Source organism: Xenopus laevis, chromosome 2S, assembly GCF_017654675.1.
Source record: "Xenopus laevis strain J_2021 chromosome 2S, Xenopus_laevis_v10.1, whole genome shotgun sequence".
Taxonomy (NCBI): domain Eukaryota; kingdom Metazoa; phylum Chordata; class Amphibia; order Anura; family Pipidae; genus Xenopus; species Xenopus laevis.
Genome location: NC_054374.1, coordinates 45,119,966 through 45,142,873, shown reverse-complemented (window position 1 = coordinate 45,142,873; position 22,908 = coordinate 45,119,966). Strand labels below are relative to the sequence as shown.

Here is a 22,908-nt window from a genome sequence, read left to right as displayed (position 1 = left end):
TGGAATCTGAATAGAAGAGGACTTTACTAGAAAGATGAGTAATAAAAAGTAACAAAAACAATACATTTGTAGCCTTACAGAGCATTTGTTTCAGTGTCAGAAAGAAAAAAAGCAAATAATGATAAAACTAAAAAAAATAAATAATGAAACCCAATGGGAAGTTGCTTAGAACTGGCCTTTCTTTTAATGAAAGTATGTAAAAGATTCGCAGCCTCTACTGAACAGCAAATGCCTTACGTATTCCACTAGTGCCCCAGTATTACACTAAGGGAAGAAATGAATAAAACCCAGCCCCAAGAAAAAAAAACCTAATGCTACCCAGCGCGACCCAACACTAACAGTGGCGCTCTGTGGCAGCGTTTTTCTCCAAGCAATCCCACCATTTGAAGAAGGCGCTGAATACGCGCCGAATGTCACGTGACGGAGACGTTCACCGAGACGTTCGCGTGTTCCTGACGTCACCCACGGCCTCTTATCAACTGGTAACTAGCAGCTACCTTGAGGGTGATCGGTCGGGGTGGCGGTCCTCAGGCTGGAGTCGGGGACGGGGTGAAGGCAGGGTGTGAGGCGGGTGAGTTGCCGGCCGCTTATTTACTTCACAGTCCTGATGACTCGAGTCTAGACTGTTGTTTTTCTTTGGAATAGTGCGGAGCTTTATGTTTTTTTTGGGGGGCGGGGAATATAGTCGCTATCATATGTGTTTTTATTTTCTTTTTGTAGTGTGTGTTTATCCGGGTCTTTGTGGATTCTCGCGTGTGTGTATATATTTATGTGTGTGTGTGTGTGTGTGTGTGTGTGTGTGTGTGTGTGTGTGTGTGTGTGTATGTATGTATTACACTGTGTGTGTGTGTATGTATGTATTACAGTGTGTGTGTGTGTGTGTGTGTATATATGTAATGTTTAGATGTATATTTATGTAATGTGTTTGTATATGTAGTGTGGGTGTATATGTTTGTGTATATTTATGTTATGTTTGTATATATGTAGTGTGGGTGTATATGTTTATAATGTGTGTATATTTATGTAATGTTTGTTTACATGTAATTTGTAGGTGTATATTTATGTAATGTTTGTGTATATGTAGTATGGGTGTATAGGTTTGTAATGTGTGTGTGTGTATATGTAATGTGTTTGTGTATATTTATGTAATGTGTGTGTGTTTATGTAATGTGTGTGTGTGTGTGTGTATATGTATATATATATATATATATATATATATATATATATATATATATATATATATATATATATATATATATATATATATATATATGTGTGTGTATATATATATATATATATATATATATATATATAATCTATCTATATATATCTCTATCTATATATATCTCTATCCATATATATGTGTATGTATGTGTCCTAGTAACCACAAGCTGACTGCAAACATATCTGTTTTAAGGCATCCAACACAGTGCCATTCACATTTCATCACATTTCATCACATTCATGTTCTAGTAAAGACACACTGGGACTCTGTGCCGTGAGAATAGCCTGAAAGCTTCGGATTCTGTCTGTACTCCCTTGAAAACATAACCACTTTGAGGGCAGTTTATGGTGGGGAAAATGCTGTAAAGAATGATCTTACTTTTACATGCTGGGCAGCCAAATACAAGGGCATTGTTAATTGTATAAAATGTGTAAAATGTTAACTTCATGTCTTTAACAGCCATAACCAAGTTTGTTCCATAAATTCATATGTAAAGGCTTTTTTTATACCTATTTATGCATAAGCCAATTCTAGGCTGGAGTCTATTGGAGTGTTATATACCACAGTGGAAACAAATCATTGCCTAGAAAACTTACATTGAAACGTGCGAACTGTAGCACTTGTGTAACGTGTACAATTTGGGTAACTGCGCAACTTTCTATGCAAGTTTTTAAGGTGCGCACTAAAGACTTCTATGACTGCTCACATTTTCCAGTTTTACTTTTTTACTGTTTTACAAATTCCCTAGAAATAAGTATTCGTTTTGCAATTAGGACAGGTGGGCAGTTTGTGTGGCACTGTTGTAAGTGTGCAATTGTTATCTACCAAACTCCACAAAAATGCATCATTTCACTTAGAAGATGCATGTGAAACGATCTGTATCATTCTGAAGGCATATTATTTCAGAACACAACTTATTGGAAAAAAAATAGATATGAATTGCTTTGTGTTTCATAAATTATGTTTCACAGAAATTATGTTTCACAGAACTGTGTAGCTGCTTCGGACTATGGCACACGTAGCCTTTTGATCACTGCAACTTACGTGGGTTTTGATGAATAGAAAGCACAGCAGGTCTGCTAGCATCTGTGGTTTTACCTGCAGTTGCCATCTGACTCCATCTTCCCATTTAATCATCCAGTTTTATGTAAATGAAACTGTAGCCCACTGAATCTAGTATATTTTATATTCCTGTATCCATCTTGTGCAGATTATCCTTTGCCACTATATGAAAATGTATATTCATAGCACACTTCAATTTTAATTGTCTATCCCAAATTGTTATATATCTTATTGAGACTGCAAGAAGATGTGTTGGATTCTAGAAATATCTATTTGGTCTTCTGTAAAACTGCATTATGGGCCCCAGTGACCACTTCAGTGGGGATCTGCCACCGTTTTACTGTATGACTATTATGATTTGTACTGCGTCATCTGTTTGTCCAAGAAATTATTCCTGTAGTTCAGCCCTATAATTTTATATAACTTTAGAGGCCAGAGTTAGCATGTTGCAGTATATTACAATATATAGATATATACACTGTATATAGATATATATTACATTACACACACATCTTTTATTTCCCTACTTTTCTTTCGCTAGAAGTTCATACTCGGGTTGATAAATGGTGTCTGTTATGTCCTTTCAGACTAATTTGGCAACTGAGTGGCCCTCAACTGCTCAACTGATATCTGGCTAAAAATTGGCTAAAAAACTATTGGGAAGTTTAGAAAATACTGCCTAAGTTGGCATATTGATGCAGTTCTCCACAGGTCACCACTAGGCCCTCATTTTGAAGGATCATCCTGATATGGTCTAGAAGGCTGTTGTATTTTTTCAGTTACTTGTGGTGGAAACATACATAATGCATGTCTAATGGGATCTGAATTTACTCCACAAAATAAATATTTCTTGTTCTCAAAAACAAATGGTATCACTTTGGGTTAGCAATGCATGTAATCATTCATATTAATAAAAGTAATTTTCTCCAGCTAATTACACAAAACCTTTCAGGTTAATTATTTTGAACTATATATAATTTAACAAATCTGAAGCAGAACTGTAAAAATTTAAGTGCAGTGAAGCCCCTTCTGTATTGATTGTATAGCTCAGATACTTGCATTAGGGCATGTTAATAGTAGGGATGCACTGAATCCACTATTTTGGATTTGGCCAGACCCCCTGAATCCTTCATGAACAATTCGTCCAAATACCGAACCGAATCTTAATTTGCATATGCAAATTAGGTGTTGTAAAGAGAACATTTTTTACTTCCTTGTTTTGTGACAAAAGATTTCCTGCCCCACCCCTAATTTACATATGAAAATTAGGGTTCTGTTGGGCAGAAGGATTTGGTCGAATCCTGCTTAAAAAGCCAAATCCCGAGCCCAATCCTTGATTCGGTGCATCCCTAGTTAATCGTTATATTGAAAGCTGTGGAATCATTCTGATACAATTGTTTTTCAATCACAGGTAATGGCAATGACAGAGCAAACTCCATGCTTCCCAATGAGTAACCACACAAAGGAGAGGGTCACCATGACCAAAATGACATTGGAAAACTTTTACAGCAATCTCATCACACAGCATGAGGAACGGGAATTTCGGTAAAGTTAGCGTTCTTATTGGTTGTGTTAATTGGGGAAGGTAAAGTTGGATCTTGAGAGATTTGCCTTTAACTTGTATATAATTCAGTATCCAAGTTTCATTATTTATTATAGCACCAGCAAGTTAAGTGGTGCTTAACAATAATTTATAACAAACAAATTACAGTGATTTAACACAATAAAAATACTACAGGTATTTGATCCGTTATTCGGAAACCCATTATCCAGAAAGTTCCAACTTACAGAAATGTTTTAAAAATATTTAGAAATATTTTTTTATGCATTCTGGATAACTGGTCCCATACGTGTAAATACGGACCTTACAAGAGTTTAGAGTTTTAAGTATTTCACTCTTTATATTTCTTGTATATTTTGCTCAGCATACTTGCAGCTGGGCAGTAGAGCTGTTAGATTCCATTAGTGCATAGAGATCCTACACTAAATAACACTGATTTTCCTGTGACCCTATGAGAAATCCGTATTCACATAGCTAGCTGCATGCTTGACTTTAGTTAGAAAGGGCACAGCCATCCACTTAGTGTTATCTGATTTCCAGGGAATATGCCTTTTGTGTGTAATGATGGTTTGATGGGCTTGATTCAATAATTAAAGGGGGTGTTCACCTTTGTGTTAACTTTTAGCATAATTGTAGAGTGTGATAATTTGTAATTGTTTCCTTTTTTTTTATTATTATTTGTGTTTTTTTTTATTTAGATGGGGATGACCCCTTTTTTGAAAGCTAGGACCAGTCAGAAGATGTTTAAAAATATATAAAAAAATAAATAATGAACACCAACTGAAAAGTTGCTTAGAATTTGCCATTCTATAACGTACTAGAAGTGAACCACCCCATTAAGCCTTCTTTTTGTGTTGTCTGCAAATAAACCTATTCATGTCTCTGACATAAATATTAAAAAAAAATTCGGTTTGTGTTCATTTAACTTCATAGTTGGGTAAACTGAGTACAGATATGGGTATGATCTGTTAACCAGAAACCCAGTATACAGAAAGCTCCAAATTACGGAAGGGCTGTTTCCCATAGACTCCATTTTATCCAAATAACCAGAATATTAAACAATTTCCTATTTCTCTGTCATAATAAAACAGTACCTTGTATTTGGGCCACACTAAGATATCATTAATTTGGGATTCGGCCGAATCCTTTGTAAAAGATTCGGCCAAATACCAAACCAAATCCTGATTTGCATATGCAATTTAGGAGCAGTAAAGGAAAAAGTGGAAAACTTTTTTTACTTCCTTGTTTTGTGATGAAAAGTCAAGTGATTTCCATTCCTGCACCTAATTTGCATATGCAAAATAGGATTCGGCCGAAATCCGAATCCTGCTGAAAGGCCGCATTCCGAACCGAATCCTAGATTTCGTGCACCCTAGAATTAATATTTATTGGAAGTAAAACCAGCTTATTGGGTTTATTTAATGTTTACGTAGTTTTCTAGTAGACTTAAGGGAGAACTGAACCCCCCCCCCCAATAATAAAAACCCGTACCACTACCCTACATAGTCCCCCCCCCCCCATACGTGATTACCCCTGAAAGTGCCCCTAATTAATTGCTCAGGTATAGGTGCAGAGTAAGTGCATCGGAGTTCATGGGCATCATCTTCCAGCTCTTATTTATTTGTCGGGAAGTGAACGCTGTATTGACAAATGCACAGTTGGAGCAGTCTTCCAGTTCGTAGCAAGTGCACATGCACCAAAAGTGCTAGAGATTGCAAAAGGGAAGGAAGAAGACCCGAATAATACAGAAGAGCCGGAGGATGGTGCCAGTGAGCTCCACTGCGCTGAAGGTGTGGAACCTTTTGTTTCATGCTTCCAATAGTGAATATTTTCTTTTATTACACAATCAATAGACTAGCCATATCTTATGCCTGTTGAATATGTTGTGAAGCTTGTATAGCATGAAGAGTCTATACATTGATACAGTATAAGGCAGTCTCTTGAGGAAATAAATGTTGTGGTCTTGTTGGTACAGTTTTGTCTAGAGGCCTATAATTGGCAATGCAATAGAAAACCAATTGTGCCATGAGGTAAGAGTTAAATGTTTGCTTTGCAGCAAAATAAACTACTGATTATTTCCAATTATTGTCATCTGATTTTAGCTCATTGCAGAATTTTACAATGTAGGCATTTAAAAAAAAAAAAAATAAAAAGCAGAGTCCTGGTATGCACACCTGCAATCAGGAGATGTTACTATGCAACACACTTGTGTATCTAGTGAAAATCAGGTACTACTATGAAATGTAAAGCTGTTATTTCCTATTGACAGTTGGGAAACAATTATCTTAATTTGTATAAGGTATTTTAGCATCACGCTATCTCCGTTCAGTTCTATCAGTCAAGGAATATGTGGACGCAAGCACTTTATTCAAGATAGAATGATTTTATATTTCTGGGATTTTCATAAAAAAGAGGGAAGGAAATAGAAGGGAGGAGAGTAGTAAAATGAAAAAGTAAGTGAAAAACTTAAACAGGAGCAGTCCAGTTGCTGCACCTAGAATAGTAAGGTCTATAACTTATTCCATAGTAATATAAGTATGGGGATCAATCTTGTGCTTTCAGTAAGTTAAAGTGGATTGATCAAATTTACTTAGTGATTTCTCTTGCCTAGATTGGGGGACACAGGCACCATGGGGATAAGGATCCTGTTGCTGGAGGATGGACACTAAACAGTTAACGAAGCTCCTCCTCCGGCACTGGGCTTTATCCCCTGCCTACTTCCTGTAACCCTCAGTTTTTCTTTAGTGTCCTCAGAAGGAGGACGGATACTCTGGCAGGGAGCAGTGGTATAGAGGCATTCATGTACCATGCCAGTTATGGGGGTCAGGGTTACCTTTTCCAGAACCCCCCCAGCCGACATCATCCTATGTTTATGGTTGATTTTAGTTTATTTGTGCCCCTTAGAGCCTTTCCGCTCCACGGAGGTCTGCAGGCTGAGGCTCCCCTCATTACCCTGTGACTACTGGATCCCGCTCTTCGGAGGCCGCCCCAGTGGTCTGTCCAGGGTCAAGGCACCAGCATTGGGCACTATTCGGCTGGCGTGGAGGGGTAAGTAGCTTGTCTCTTCCCCTTTTCCCCCTTATGGATTTCCCTAGGCAGCTAGTAGGCAGTGGTAGGGTCACCTGGTAGGCGCAGCCTTCTTAGAGCGATTCTCTGCCGGCTCATCTTAGTTGAGAGCCGCCATGCGGCTCTTCCGCGCGGCCGGCTCAGATCAGCTGTGAGCTGTCAGGCGGCGCGGCCGCCATGGTGGAGCGGCCGCCATGCGGCGCGGCGCCATGCGGCTCTTCGGGTTCTTCTGCCGGCTCATCTTGTTGAGAGCCGCCATGCGGCTCTTCCGCGCGGCCGGCTCAGATCAGCTGAGAGCGGTCATGCGGCGCGGCCGCCATGGTGGAGCGGCCGCCATGCGGCGCGGCCGCCATGCGGCTCTTCCGGCGCGGCCGCCATCTTAGTTAGGGCCGGGTACTAGGAAGAGGCGAGCGTCCGCCATCTTTCTTGAGGGCTTCACATGCGGAAGCCCCTTCTGGTTCCGCCGACGTCATCGGCGGCCATCTTGCGCGCCTGTTACACGCGCCACTCGAGTCGGAGCCCGTCTACTGCCTCTGTGTGAGAGACTGCGGCTGGTTCTAACCGTTTCTAACTGTAAGTTTTTACTTACAATACTTTCTTAGCTCTATTAGTTAGTGAGAAGCTTATTCTGTTCCCTTTCTTTACTGCAGAAACGTCAAGACTGCTTGAAAGAGGGCCTCTTATTCCCTGCCTACTTCTAGGGTCATAGTCAGTCAGGGAACCCTTCTTAGACATGGCTGACAAGGTGGATACTAGATCCTCTCTTAGGAACAAACAGGCGGTTTCCTTTTTTGCATGCACTGGGTGTAAGGCAAAATTTTCAGGCGCTTCTGCTGAATCGTTGTGTGTATCTTGCCTGGAGGGTTCTACCCCTGCTATTTCCCAACCTAATGCCACCCTACCATCCGGCTCAGCGGCAGCTTCGGCTAGCCAGGGTAGCTCGGATTCCGAACTGGTGCGAGCGCTAACCTTATCGCTGGCAGGACTTCAGAACCTCGCCAGGATACCAGAGACCTTAGACAAGGTACTAGAACACCTATCCGGGCAGCCACCCAGGATAGGAGCGCAGGCCCAGGCTGCCACTTCCAAGCGACAGCTTCCTTCTCCACCAGACTCCCCTGAGGAGCAGGAAGAATTTTCAGGAGAAGAGGGCCAGATTCTTTCAGGGGATGATTCTGATCAGGAAGAGGATTCCCCTCGTTCCCATAAGGAGGTAGAAAACCTGATCCAGTCTGTTCTTCAGACTTTAAATATTGAGGACTCAGTGACTAGTGCTGAACCAGGCAAGAATATCTTCAAAAGACAGAAGAAGTCTAATACAGTCTTTCCAGCCTATGAACAGCTAGAAGACATTATTAAGGCACAATGGAAGACGCCAGATCGTAAGGTTCAACTATCCAGGCGTTTCACTCAGTCTTACCCTTTTCCACAGGAGTGTATTGACCTCTGGTCCTCTCCTCCTACTGTAGACCCTCCTGTGTCTCGGCTGTCCAAGACCACAACCATTCCTGTGGCGGATGCAGCATCCTTTAAGGACCCCATTGATAGACGTCTAGAGGGCTTCTGCAAGGCCATCTTCTCAGCAGCGGGTGCAGCTCTACAACCCATCTTCGCAACTGCATGGGTGTCACGAGCAATGGAGGTCTGGGTCGAGCAAGTAGCACAGCTCATTGGCTCGGAGGACCCATCTACCGATCAGATCCTGTCCCAGATCGCTGACGCAAATGCCTACATCTGTGAGGCAGCACTAGATGCCGCAAAACTAATTGCTAGAGCCTCAGCTCAGTCCATTGCAGCTAGGCGTTTTCTATGGTTGAAGACATGGTCCGCAGATATTACATCAAAGAGATCGCTAGTCAGTCTTCCCTTCGGTGGAAAACAGCTCTTCGGGGCAGAACTTGATAAAATAATATCTCAGGCGACTGGGGGTAAGAGCACCCTTCTTCCACAGAACCGACCCAAGCGTCCCACTTTCAAGAGGAGGCCATTTCTCCGGCCCTTTCGTCAAGGACAGGGGCAGAGACAGAGGTCACAGACAGATAAACATCAGTCGGCGGGTCGTTCCAGGTTTCAGTCCAAGCAAAGCTCCAGCTGGTCTGCAACTCGACATGCCAACAAGCCCTCTCAAGACAAGTCTTCCTCCGCATGAGGGGGTGCCCACCCCCGAGGGCATCCTCTTAGGCGGCCGCCTAAGACACTTTCGGGAGGTGTGGGAACAGCAAGTACAGGATCCCTGGGTACAAAGGATAGTAGCCCAGGGTTATCTCATAGACTTTGTTCAGATTCCCCCACCACGATTCTTCGTTTCCCGCCTGCCACCAAAGGAACCCAAGCGCTCTGCATATCGATCTGTCGTTCACGACCTGGCAGTTTCGGGGGTCATACAACACGTTCCTCCCCGCGACAGAGGTCGAGGCTTCTATTCCAACCTTTTTATTGTACCCAAAAAAGACGGTTCTTATCGTCCAGTACTGGACCTCAAGAGGGTGAACAGATACGTCCGCAAACAACATTTCAAGATGGAGTCAGTGCAATCCGTTCTTCTGTCCTTAGACAAAGGGGAGTTCATGGCCGTACTCGACATCAAGGACGCATACCTACACATACCTATTCATCCCAACCATTACAGATTCCTTCGTTTCTTTGCCGCAGGAGAACATTGGCAATTTGTGGCTCTCCCCTTCGGTCTCTCCTCCGCTCCGCGAGTCTTCACAAAGGTGATGGCTGCAGCCCTGACAGAACTGAGACTCCAGGGAGTGGGGGTCATTCCATATTTAGACGATCTTCTCATCAAGACCCCCGTCTCTGTCCCAGACCTCAATCCACCTTCAAAAGTGATGACAACTCTATCCCAGCTGGGTTGGCTTATCAACCATCAGAAGTCAGTATTCACACCCTCTCAAAGGACGGAGTACCTTGGTCTAACTTTGGATACATCCAGGGGAAGGGCTTTCCTTCCCCCAGACAAGATAGCTGCCTTCCGCACTCGGCTCTTAGCCATTCAGAGGAACACTTCCATACCGTTACGGATCGCCATGAGAGCCCTGGGAACGATGGTAGCCTCTTTTCCAGCAGTGCCCTATGCTCAGCTCCACACAAGACCGCTGCAGAGATTAATACTGCAGCACCAGAAGAGGGTTCAAGGGAACCTGGATCGCAGAATATTGGTGACAGGCCCAGTTCGAGATTCCATGTCATGGTGGCTTCGACCTCTGACACTGCAGTCCGGAAAACTCTTCCCCAACCACTCGTGGACTATTGTCACGACAGATGCCAGTCTCCAGGGCTGGGGAGGGGTTCTAGACAACCTCACTGTTCAGGGAAGATGGAGCGCAGAGGAAAGCTCCCTTCCCATCAACATCTTAGAACTCAGGGCCATACGGCATTCCCTATCCCATTGGACAACCTGCCTGAAGGGTCGGCCGATTCGAGTACAATCAGACAACATGACGGCAGTAGCCTACATCAACCATCAGGGAGGCACAAGAAGCCAGGCTGCCCTAGCAGAGGCTCGAAAGATTCTTCTGTGGGCAGAGGACAACGTACCAGCAATATCGGCGGTACATATTCCAGGTGTGGACAACTGGGCAGCAGACTTCCTCAGTCGCGAGACAGTGGACCAGGGAGAGTGGAGCCTTCATCCCGAGGTGTTTCAGGAGATCGTGGCACGATGGGGTACGCCAGAGGTAGACCTGATGGCCTCTCGCTACAACAACAAACTGCCAGGTTACATGGCAAGAAGCAAGGACCCGTTCGCGATAGCAGTGGACGCACTCGTGGCTCCATGGCCATTTCAAAGGGTGTACGTGTTTCCTCCCCTGGCCCTACTTCCGAGGGTCATCAGAAGAATAAGGGAACAGGCAGTAGAAGCAATACTGGTAGCTCCTTTCTGGCCCCGAAGACCCTGGTTCGCAGAACTCATGCTTCTAGCAGCAGAGGCTCCCTTCCATCTTCCAGTCAGAGAGGACCTGTTGTCACAAGGACCGCTGTTCCACCCGAATTCTCCACGGCTGGATTTAACGGCGTGGCTCTTGAAGCCCTCATCCTTTCCAACTCTGGGGTTCCCACGGAGGCCATACCTACATTGATGAAGGCCAGAAAGCCGGTGTCCGCTCGCATCTATCACAGGGTGTGGAAGACATTCATTGCTTGGTGCGAGAACAACTCAGAGAACCCACAGGTCCTGCATGAGGGAAACATATTGCGGTTTCTAGAAGAAGGCTTGAATAAGGGTCTGGCTCTTAGTTCTCTGAAGGTTCAGGTTTCGGCATTATCCATCTTGTTCCAGCAGCAGTTGGCATTGCGACCTAACATTAAGACCTTCCTTCAAGGCGCCCTTCGGCAGGCCCCTCCATATCGTCATCCTGTCTCTCCATGGGATCTCAATTTGGTGCTATCTGCTATGCAAGATCCTCCATTTGAACCTCTCCGAGAGATCCCGCTATCTACCCCAACTATAAAGGCGGTGTTTCTGCTAGCAATCACCTCGGCCAGACGGGTGTCGGAACTGGCAGCCTTATCGTGTAAGCCTCCCTACACTGTATTCCATGAGGATAAGGTGGTGCTGCGACCAACTCCAGAGTTCCTTCCCAAGGTGGTGTCGGATTTTCATATTAATCAGGATATGGTGGTGCCATCTTTTTGTCCACATCCCAAGTCGGCAATTGAGAAGAAGCTTCACACACTAGATTTGGTGCGCACCTTGAGGGTTTACCTTTCAGCAACTAAGAGTATCAGGAGAGTGGATAGTCTGTTCGTCATTCCAGAGGGTCCTCGAAAGGGCCTCCGCCCTTCTAAGGCTACGATCTCAAGATGGATCAGAACAGCCATCATCAGAGCCTATACAGCTAAGAGTAGAACTCCGCCTGCCGGAATCCGGGCTCACTCCACCAGATCCCTAAGCACTTCTTGGGCGGTTCGTCACCAAGCTTCCGCTGAGCAGGTTTGCAGGGCGGCAGTGTGGTCCTCCATTCACACTTTCTCCAAATTCTATAAGATACACTCCTTCGCTTCAGCAGAAGCAGGATTTGGGAGAAGGGTACTTCAGGCTGTTGTTTCCTGAGCCCTGGGGATATAGGTCCCGCCCTCATGGGTAGCTTTGGGACGTCCCCATGGTGCCTGTGTCCCCCAATCTAGGCAAGAGAAAATTGGATTTTTGTACTTACCGTTAAATCCATTTCTCTTGTACTACATTGGGGGACACAGGCCTTCCCTCCCTATATATATATATATCAGATTACTCGTTTTGTAGTTATAGTTCAAGTTTAAGGGGGGCGAGGTTTCTCCTCTGTTTGCAAGTTGACTTCTCCGGGTGGTCCTTCCTTCTTCGGTCAAAAAACTGAGGGTTACAGGAAGTAGGCAGGGGATAAAGCCCAGTGCCGGAGGAGGAGCTTCGTTAACTGTTTAGTGTCCATCCTCCAGCAACAGGATCCTTATCCCCATGGTGCCTGTGTCCCCCAATGTAGTACAAGAGAAATGGATTTAACGGTAAGTACAAAAATCCAATTTTTGGATCCACGGGGCAGAAACCTTTGTGAACTGTCTCTACATGTCGACTTACGCTGGGTTAAACACGTTTTCTATAATTTTAAAGTTATCTGTACATATCATTTGTGTTGAAAGCTATATTTTTACACTTCTGTAATGTGGCAAAAGTCAATTTTCAATGATTGTTTTCTCTTATTGGCAAAGGGAGTAGCCTGTGTGTGTTTTTACGGCACACAGATACAACTGTATAAGTTTATTAACTCTTTTCAATGCACAGTCTTTTCGCAAGAAAACTTAAAGGGGTTGTTCACCTTCAAATAACTAGTTGTTTTCAGCTAGATCACCAGAGATAACTACTTTTTCCAATGATTTTCTATGTGTGCCCATTTTTGTAATATTGAAGCGTAAAGTGTCATTTTTCACCTTCTGAGCAGCACCGTCCCTGTAGATTGTTCTAAATGGATACATTTAGTTGATACAATTCTTTTTTTTTTTTTTTTTGTCCCTGCTGAGCAGAATCTCTGGGTTTCATTACAGGCAGCTGTTAGAATTGATACAATAGTTGCTAATTGAGAGATGCTGCTGAGAAATGTATCCACTCAATGTAGCAAAATTGTAACAGTTTAGTTTCTGTACCTGAATTACTGAGCTGCCAGACTGAAACACCAGTGACACGAACATTTTAAAGTAGAATTAAAATAAAATTATTTTCTGTTTCAGGCAGAAGAGACTAGAAAAAGCAATGGAAGAGGAAGGATTAAGGGATGAAGAGGTAATGAGAATGTTTTCCTTACAGTAATATGATTTCTACATTATAAATAAATTATTTTGTGTAATATAACTACGTTGCTCGTCAGGCTTTGATAACATCTTTTTCCTCAAAACCGTGACCTAAATGGAATAGCCTTGTTAGCACAGGTATATGGCAGCACTGATATCAAAGGCAACGTTATATACTTGTGTTCAGTTACCTGTCTAAGGTTTTTATTTAGTATTAGTGTACTAGCATTTCTGAGTAGATTTCTTGCTAAACCTAAACTTTCACTGTTTAGCAAAAAGCACATTCTTTTGGTTGAATTGCCCTTTCTGTACTTCCCCCTCCCTTTAATTTTGCTATAGTTACGATGTCATTTTTTACATTTCACATGCTTACTAAATGAGTTATTTTGCTATAATTCTGCTCTGAATGAATTCAGTCTTGTGGTCTACATTACTGAAAAGCCTCCACATTTTCATACTTGATCTCTGGGGACAGTCCTCTCTTTTCAAAATAAATTACAGGTAGTAGTTTGAGGTGAATACAGTAGCTTAGTGTGCTATACAGTAACACACTTAGCAAACACACATCTCCTACTGATTGGTAAAGAAAGGAATTTGAATTAAAAAGCTTTAAAGTAAAATTCTGTGACGTAATAGACATTTCCTGGTGTTGGATCATTAGCCTAATGTTACATCTGACTTGCTGGTTTCCTCTAGTAACGGAGAAAAATAAAGCTTACCAGTGCTAAAAGCATGCAGAATGCCAAACCGTTTGAGCTTGTAAGGCTGTTCCTCACTCGATTCATTAAAATTTTGTTGCCTGTAGACATACTGGGTATGCTTTCTCTTCCCACTGTGAAGGCATGTGGATGGTTACCTGGTCCAGAATAATAAACTCACTAGAAATTGTATTTCCAAGATTTAATTTTTACATTTTGATACTCCCTACTCTCTTTTTCTGCCATATCTTATTAGGAGGTTTTTTTTTTTTTTTTAATACACCAGCTTATAAGAACATTACCGGTGTGTTGGAGAATTTAAAGTTTTAATTACTTTTTCAAATGAAGCTCATCATCCCTAACCTTTATTTAATAATGTGACCAAATTACAGATTTAAGGAAAGGTGAAGATTGGCAACACTAAAGTTATAGTATAGTAAAATTTTGTATGACTCTTAAATTTTAATGTGGCTTCAGCAGAAAGATGGCTAGTAATTAATGATGATAAATGCATTCTTAAATCTGTCCTTTCAGTTTACTTGGACCATTCCTGCTGTGAATTTGTATTGAATTCTTAAATCTGAAATGAAGTCCGTATAAATAATCTTTAATAATATATATATAAAAAAAAAAAAAAAAAAATTGCCGGAATGAAAAAATATTTCAGGCTTTATTCTGGGACAAACATCTTCAGGAATTAATTGGAGACTGTGACATTATTTTGTGCATTATCTGGGTTAGCAATGATGCATGAGGCAATTTTTGCAAAGAACAAACTGAGCAGCTTTATAATGGTGATCTGTTCTGCAAAATTTAGAAAAGGATGCGAAGGTCAGCTCATGCACGGAAAGAAACAGAGTTTCTAAGGCTAAAAAGGACAAGACTGGGACTGGAAGACTTTGAATCCTTAAAAGTAATAGGAAGAGGTGCATTTGGAGAGGTAAGAAAACAACCTACCAAATTTAATGTACAGTATACACCTAAGACCTTAAGAACACCTGAGTGAGCGCTGTTCTTCCATAAAAAAACTGAATTTGAGTAATGACCGTTTTGATTAGTCCTCAATCAACTGACCTGCATTGAAGTCTGGATGCTGATTCTTACAGTGCAATTTCCACTTGCATCAGACCTGAAACTCATTGCAACTCTGGTGTAAGTAGAACTGTGTCTACTACAGCTGCAGTCCAGTTAAAAGGTATACGTGTGGAACTTCAGCTTCAGTAATTCAAGAAAGTAGGAACTGCATTTTGTTAGCCACGGGCAATGTGAGCAGCGAGCCTTCAGTCATATAGTCTGTGGCTGAAAATTAGGAATGCACTGAATCCACTTCTTGCGATTTGGCCGGATCCTACATGAAAATCCAAACCTTAATTTGCATGTGTAAATTAGGGGCTGGTAGGGTTCCAGAGGGGGGTTACAATTTTTTCACTTCCTTGTTTGTGTGACAAAAAGTTGCACGTTTTTAAGGATTCGTATTGACCAGGCGCAGCTGATACCTTTTGATAAAAGCCGAAACCTCTCCGAATCCCAAACCGGATACTGGATTTGGTGCATCCCTACTAAAAATAAAATTTTGTGTGTGTGCAATTTGTTTCCACTTTCTTGAATCACACAAAGTGAGTGGAAATATGACTAGTCGCACTTGTAAGGAATATTTTTATCCAAATTCAAGTCTGCAGGTGCATGACACCTGCAAGCTGTAGCTTGCAGTTTTGTGCTTATCACACTTGCATATAAAGTAGAAATGTACACAAATTCTATATGAGAATAGGATGTATTAGATATGAGAGAATGCAGAGTTATGCACTTAGAGAAAAGGTATTTGTCATGTGTATGTTGAGAGACCTTTTCAATAGCCTTTACATTAAAGCTGTTAGGAAGCATTGCAATATGTTTCTAATGATAAACTTAGAACTGTAGTTCACAGATGCTTGGACCCAGTTTGGGGGCTGTATGGAAGTGAAACCATCTCTGTGCTTTACGACCCAGAAAATGGGCAGAAAAACGAATAGAGATATCATCCTTTCTTATGATCTATTTGTAGGTCAGGCTGGTTCAAAAGAAAGACACAGGGCACGTCTATGCAATGAAGATATTACGGAAGACTGACATGCTTGAAAAAGAGCAGGTAATACATTTTTGCTCATATGCTTTGCTTTGAATCATCATACAAACTGAAAGTTCATCAAGTCTGTGAACATTGATTGTGGCACTAGTGCAAAATCAATACCTCCGTACCAAGGCAAGTTTTTGCAATCTATAAGGAAATCTGTCTGGACTGAATTTCTAGACAAGCTGGTAATTAAATGTATAAAAAATGCTGTTCTGTGACCGTTTAGAGCAGCCCTTATAGCATTTGGCAGAATATTGAGAATTCCAAAAAAAAATCTGGAACATTGTGCAAAATTAAAACAATCATGACAGATTAATCCAAACTGCTTTTTAATTCCATTTTTTGTAAAGTTTATCACAAAGACACATTAAAAGTTAGTTTATTGAATGCACATGCTTGTTCATTAATGGAGCTTAATTGGCACACCTTTATTAGAATCATCCCAACTTCTTAACATAACAGTATGAAGTGAACACTATAGATGGGAAACTGTTCCCAGCCTGTCAGAGAATATCCTTGTATGTAAATAATAAAGCTTTTACTGATGTTATGTTATTATAGTTAGAAAACATCATGGTTTCCAGTGCTTTGTTTGCTGTTTCATAGTATTAACACTAAAACTATGTTCCCTTCTTGTAAGAATTACATTTCTGTTGGAATTCTGAAATGAAATTAAATACATGTATTTCAGGGACAGAGAAAAATATATTGAGGGGAAAGAAAAGGCCTAAATCTAGTGAAGTAGTCTTATTCAAGGTTTTTTCGTATATTCTTTATAGGCTTCCAATGTTTTTATCCTATTAAATATTGTAATAATCTTTGTTTCTAAGAGATTTCCTCCATTGTAGAAAAATAAACTGCAGTAAAATAAAAACAAACATATTTTATTAAATGAATGTATGCATTTGGGTAGCATGACCAAAGGAGGCACATCTGTATCTGTGAATTGTATTTAAAACACCAGAAAGCTTTTATACACAATTCAATACATAAGGAGGTGTCTAACATACTGACACCCTCTTCGGTGTATTAACCTTTCCTTTAACACAAGCTTTACTTTCCCTTTAGCCATCGTTTTTCATTTCTGCCTCTTTCCAGCTTCCAAATTGAATATCTTGGGCATCCCTGCAAAAAAAAAACCCCAAAACTTTCTCTGTAAGATTACAATCATTGTGGGTTTTTATTACTATTGTTTAGACACTCTACTAGTTATCTTAAAAGACTCCTTTAAACCCCATTGGTTAAAGAGCTTCTGAAAAAAAGCTACACAGAGACCAGGTTGTTTCGGGAGGCTCTGTTTGGCAGTAGACTTGTTGTTTACTTAACGAAAACTTGCCTGCAGGCTTGGAATTCAAAAATAAGCACTTGATTTAAAGCAACTATGAGCAACATCCAAGGATGTTACTCCCATGCCACCAATTGGGGATGGCTGATCTAGGCAGTGTAATTCTAAGGAACCTTGCAATTGGTCTTGTAACTATTTTTTTTTTCTGTTTAGAGCTCCTTTATTCCCTATTCTGTCCTTTGCTTGACCTTTAAGTGGATATCATTGGCTTGTATAAACCAGATAGTGTCTTTAATGCTTGATCACCGCAGTGCCTTCATGTTTTTCCAATTTCCCTTTATGTGCTCAGGTGTTGGTATAAATGTTATGACCTGTTTTGTGATGTACTACACTTGTTAAGCCCTTACTATGCACGCTAATTTAAATATGTTAAAAACCATTTGGCACTGTATCTCCATTTCCTATTTCAACATCAGTTTGGGCTTGTGCAAGCTAAACCGTTTGAGCAGCAATGTTATGGAAGCTTATTGATGGAAAGGAAGTGGTTATGGGTGTAACTGTCTAACATTCACTGTCAGTTTTACTGCATGTGTTTGTAAAATATATATGGTTGTTGTGTAAAATATATGGGACTATGTGGTGCATTTTTGACATGTACAAAATGTTTTATTTATCTAAGACATCCAATAATGTGTGAGAATCTCTGTTAAAGGGGTAGTTCACCTTTAGGTTAACGTTTAGTATGTTATAGAATGGCTCATTCTAAGCAACTTTTCAATTGGTCTTCATTATTTTTCTTTAGGTTTTTAAATTTTTGCCTTAATTTTCTGACTCTTTCCAGCTTTCAAAAGGGGGTCACTGACCCCATCTAGAAACAGGTGCTCTGTAATACTACACGTGTATTGTTATTGCTACACTATTTTGGATTCGACCGAACCCCCGATCATTTGCGAAAGATTCGGCCAAATACAGAATCCTAATTTGCATAGAAGGGGAAATTTTTTTTTACCTCGTTTTGTGACAAAAAGTCAAACCATTTCCCACCCGCCCCTAATTTGCATATGCTGGATTCCGTGCATCCCTACTTTTTATGCCTCATCTTTCTATTCAGGCCTCATTCATATCCCAGTCTCTTATTCAAATCAGTAAACGGTTACTAGGGTAATTTGTACCCTACCAGCCAGATTGCTGAAATTGCATACTGGAGAGCTGCTGAATAAAAAGCCAAATAACTCAAAAACCACATAATAAAAAAACGAAAACCAATTGCAAATTGTCTCAGAATATCGGTCTCTACATCATACTAAAAGTAATTTTAAAAGTAAACAACCCCTTTAAAATGAGATCATGGCTGACTGGGCAATAGCAGGGCATTTAAGCAATTTGGTCTTGAACCATTTTAGGCCAATATCTAAGATTTGGCCGAATACCGAACCGAATCTGAATCCTAATTTGCATGTGCAAAGTCATAAGCTAATTTGCATATGCAAATTTTAGAGTGAGAAGGGGAAACATTTTTTACTTTCTTGTTTTGTGACAAGTCATGTGATTTTTCCCTCCCCACCACTAATTTGCATATGCAAATTAGGATTCGGTTTGGCCGGGCAGAAGGATTCGCCCGAATCCGGAACCGAATCCTGGATTCGCTGCATCCCTACTAATATCACATGAGGTGCATCTCAGCCTGGCAGATGTCATCTGGCTGAACTATTATCATGTAAATGTTGGTTTAACTGCTGTTCGTTTCTGTTTCATAATGACCCATGCCTTCAAAATTGTCAAAAATGTTTGTGTCAAAACTGCGCTTTGGTCTGCTAAGCGATTTATAGGGAATCCTCAAGCTCAAAACAAACCTTGTCTGTCATAGAAGCTGATTTTTAAATCCTAAATTTAGATAACTTACAGCTAGCCAGAGGAAGTGCTCAAAGTCAACAGAAAGAGTCTGATCTTCTGCGAGCATGAACCAATTGTGACTAGTTTGTGATTGGCACTGATCCATCAGCTGAATGTAGAGCAATAAAAGCAAAAATTTGGTTGGTTACTGCCCATTTGCAGTTTTGTCCAGTGTTGATACATGAGCATGTTTTTCTTGAAGGTGCAGATTTACTAAAGGTTGAATTGAAAATTCTATTTTTTTTTTTTTTTTTTTTTTTTTTCAAATCAAATTTTCGAGATCTATCCTTCTCTGGCCCTTAAAGAATTTTACGATTCGTCACCTAAAACCTACCGAATTACCGTTTGTCCGTGGGAGAGGTGCAGGGATCAATTTGGAGATTCTGAACTGATGGATAGTTAATTCACATTTAATTGCCAACTTAAAACCCTTGACACAAGAAGTAGTATTATTACTTATGTAATATGTATAAAATGTATTTCCAATTTCGGGCATTGTATGGCCATCACTGTGTTTACAGCAAATATTTTAAACCTGATAATTACAATGACATTAGTGAAGTTGTATCATATAAAAACTGTACAAGAAAGGTCTATATAGCATACTGTGTGGTATTTACTTCATACAAATTCATGACCTATAAGCTCTAATACTGACTGGCTCGTTTGCGCCAGCTATAGTCTACACCAGTGATCACCAACCACTAGCTCGTGAGCAACATGTTGCTTTCCAACCCCTTGAATGTTGCACTCAGTGGCCTCAAAGCAGGTGCTTATTTTTGAATTCCAGGCTTGGAAGCAAATTTTATTTGTATTAAAACCAGATGTACTGCCAAACAGAACCTCAATGTAGGCTGACAGTCCACATAGGGGCTACCAAATGGCCAATCACGGCACTTATTTGGCACCCCAAGAACATTTTTTCATGCTAGTGTTGCTCCCCAACTCCTTTTACTTCTGAATGTTGCTCACTGGTTCAAAAGGTTGGGGGATCCCTGGTCTACACAGTAGAGAATAATATCATATTAGGATTTTAAAGGAGAAAGCTACCAATGCAGTTTATTGCCAATAGATTAACCACAATAGTGCAAGCTACAATGCTAAATTTATTCTGTAGAATGCTTTATCATACCTGAGTAAACAGCTCTAGAAGCTCTCTGTTTGTTTAGGATAACAGTTGCCATATTAGCTTGGTCTGACATCACTTCCCTGCTCACTCATAGCTCTGGGCTCAGATTACAACAGGGAGGGGGGAAGGGAGGAAGAGAGGAGCAAACTGAGCATGCTCAAGCCGTAGCCCTGAATGTTTATGCTGAAAACCGTGTGATACAAAAGCCCATGTGTTCACAATAGAAGGACAGAAATGCAGTGTTTCTTTTGACAGGGGACTCGGAGCAGCTTTACTTTGAGGGTTTACTGGTTTATTTATATAGACCCTTCTGATACAGCTGTTTTACTTTTAACCTTTCCTTCTCCTTTAAAGATGTTCAAATTGTGTAGAGCAGGCAGTACTAGAATAAGTGTTTGATTTGGAAGTTTTCCAGCATTGGGTTTCTTTCATTCAACCAAAAGCCTAATGTCAGTAAAGGCTAATCTCAGCCATGGCTTCTTCTGTACCAATCTCAAGAAGAAAATGCCACAACCACCCTACGTGTGTAGGCAGTGACATGAATGGGATCAATAGTGTGTGATATCAACATTAGGTTGACTAGTGATCTGCACATATTTTTAAATAATACTCTTTGCTGTTTTGATTTGATGTGCATCTGTTTTTCAGAAGTGTTATAACATCACTGCTCATTATATAGAGTATTCTTTGGATACAAAAGATCCCTTTTTTATTTTGTTTTGTGTCTTCTTGCCCTTGAGCACTGGATTTGGCTGGTGTTATCAAAAGACCTCAATGTTATAATTTTTTTTTTTGATTGTTATAGTGGATTTCATACCATTGTTAGACCTCAACAGGCATGCTAGGAAACCCCCAAAAACTGTCCTGGCCATGCTGGTAAAATAAAGCACATCTTAAATTTAAATTACATATTTCTGAAGGAATTTTATAATGGCTTTGATAATGGGGTGTACACAGAAGGATGCTTTGATGGAACAAAATGCAGACTGATGTTCAGTAATATGGCTTGTATGAGATTTGTGTGTACTCTTGTCAGCTGTTCTAGCAATACTCAATCTGGTTGTTCCAAGCATATTGTTGCACCTGAAAGGATAAGTAAACCTTTAAAATAAGTGAATGTAAAATTGATAAATGCTATTCTAAGAACTTTTGCAATTTACATTCATTATTTTCTTTGTTTTTTTTTTTCCCCCAAGATCTTAACTCCACAAAAACACAATATACATCAATTAAATATACAGACTTTTCATGATTTTTAATGGTTTCTGACAGTTCCCTAAGCCTAGCCCCCTGCTCTTCTGCTGATCTTTCTGACTACTTTGCTGATACGGAACGCATATTAGGAGATCGTCAGGGCAAATCAATCTCCTGTATGCGATCTCCTATGCTAGAGGAATGCAACGTCGCCTGCTTTTCCACTCACCCCTCCTCAAAGCAGACGTCACACCTCGCTCCTCCCGTCTCCGCTATCCGGTCCTGCTCCTCAATCCTCCATTTGACCTGGGTCCTCGCTCCTCCCGAATTTGACTGCTGCAATTAAAAACCCTAAAATGGCTATTGACTAAAACAAATGGGAAGAACAAGTTACTATAATCAGGGCGCAGGGCTGAATATGCGCACCCTGAGGAGTGAGGAGCAAGAGCTGATGACTGAGGAGGGAGAAGCTAGGACCCAGGACGGATGGCTCAGGGAGGAGCGAGGACCCAGGTGCAGGACAACTATTTCCCCTGACTATATCCTAAAATGCGTTCCGTATGCTGATCTGGCTGACTACTGTTACTTTGTATCAACAGCCAGCTGTCCTCAGCCTGCATCCTCTGAACCCCACAATTCCCTGCACATGTGATATCAATAAGGAATGGAACATCACAGTGCAATGTATTGTGGGGTATGTAGTTCCTGCATGCTCTCTGTAGGCTGTGGAGAAGTTGTTACAATTTGCAACATCAGTGTTTAATCCCTCCTTCCCTGCAAGGATTTCAGATGATGCAGAAAGAGAAGAACTGTAAACAGTTGGATTGCAGCATAGAAAATGGCATTTATTCATACTTTTTGAAGAAACCGATAACTGTGATGGATATATTGGGGGTTTCTGTGTTATGTGGGCCTCTTTATCAAATTTTGGTTTGGAAGCCGGAGTTCCCCATTTAATATGAATGAATTTTGTTATAACCGCGCCACCAGGTGGTCAGTTTCCGACCAGTCTGACCACCAAGTAGTCAAGGAAGTTGTCAAGAGAAAGAAAGAGGCTGCTCTGATCATCTTCGGAAAACAATTCGAAGCCTTTCTCAAATATTTCCCAAGTAGAAGAACACCTGAGCAGCAGCCTCTTTCTTTCTCCTGACAACTTCCTTGACTACTTGGTGGTAAGAATGGTGGGAAACTGACCCGCAGGTGGTGCTGTTGTAACAAAATTCATTCATATTAACAGTACATGTATAACTTAATATCTCTGGAAAAAAAATAAAAATGAATGTAAATTGCAAAAGTTCTTGCAATATCACTCTCATCGATTTTACATTCACTTATTTTAAAGGTTTACTTATCCTTGAAGTGATATTCAGTCTCAAAAAGCTTGGAAGTTATAGGGTAGAAGTAGTGTCCGCAAG

At 40.9% G+C, this 22,908-nt stretch overlaps 1 protein-coding gene across 1 annotated transcript in view; it reads left to right on the top strand.

The window, feature by feature from the left end:
* Window positions 1-479: 479 nt before the first annotated feature.
* stk38.S (serine/threonine kinase 38 S homeolog) overlaps window positions 480-22,908 on the top strand; it is a 34,123-nt gene continuing 11,694 nt past the window's right edge. Inside the window, 5 exon segments of the mRNA NM_001086949.1 lie at window positions 480-571; window positions 3,699-3,832; window positions 13,122-13,173; window positions 14,697-14,819; window positions 15,924-16,007. Of these exon segments, the coding sequence (NP_001080418.1) occupies window positions 3,702-3,832; window positions 13,122-13,173; window positions 14,697-14,819; window positions 15,924-16,007 (390 nt within the window). The 5' untranslated portion in view covers window positions 480-571; window positions 3,699-3,701.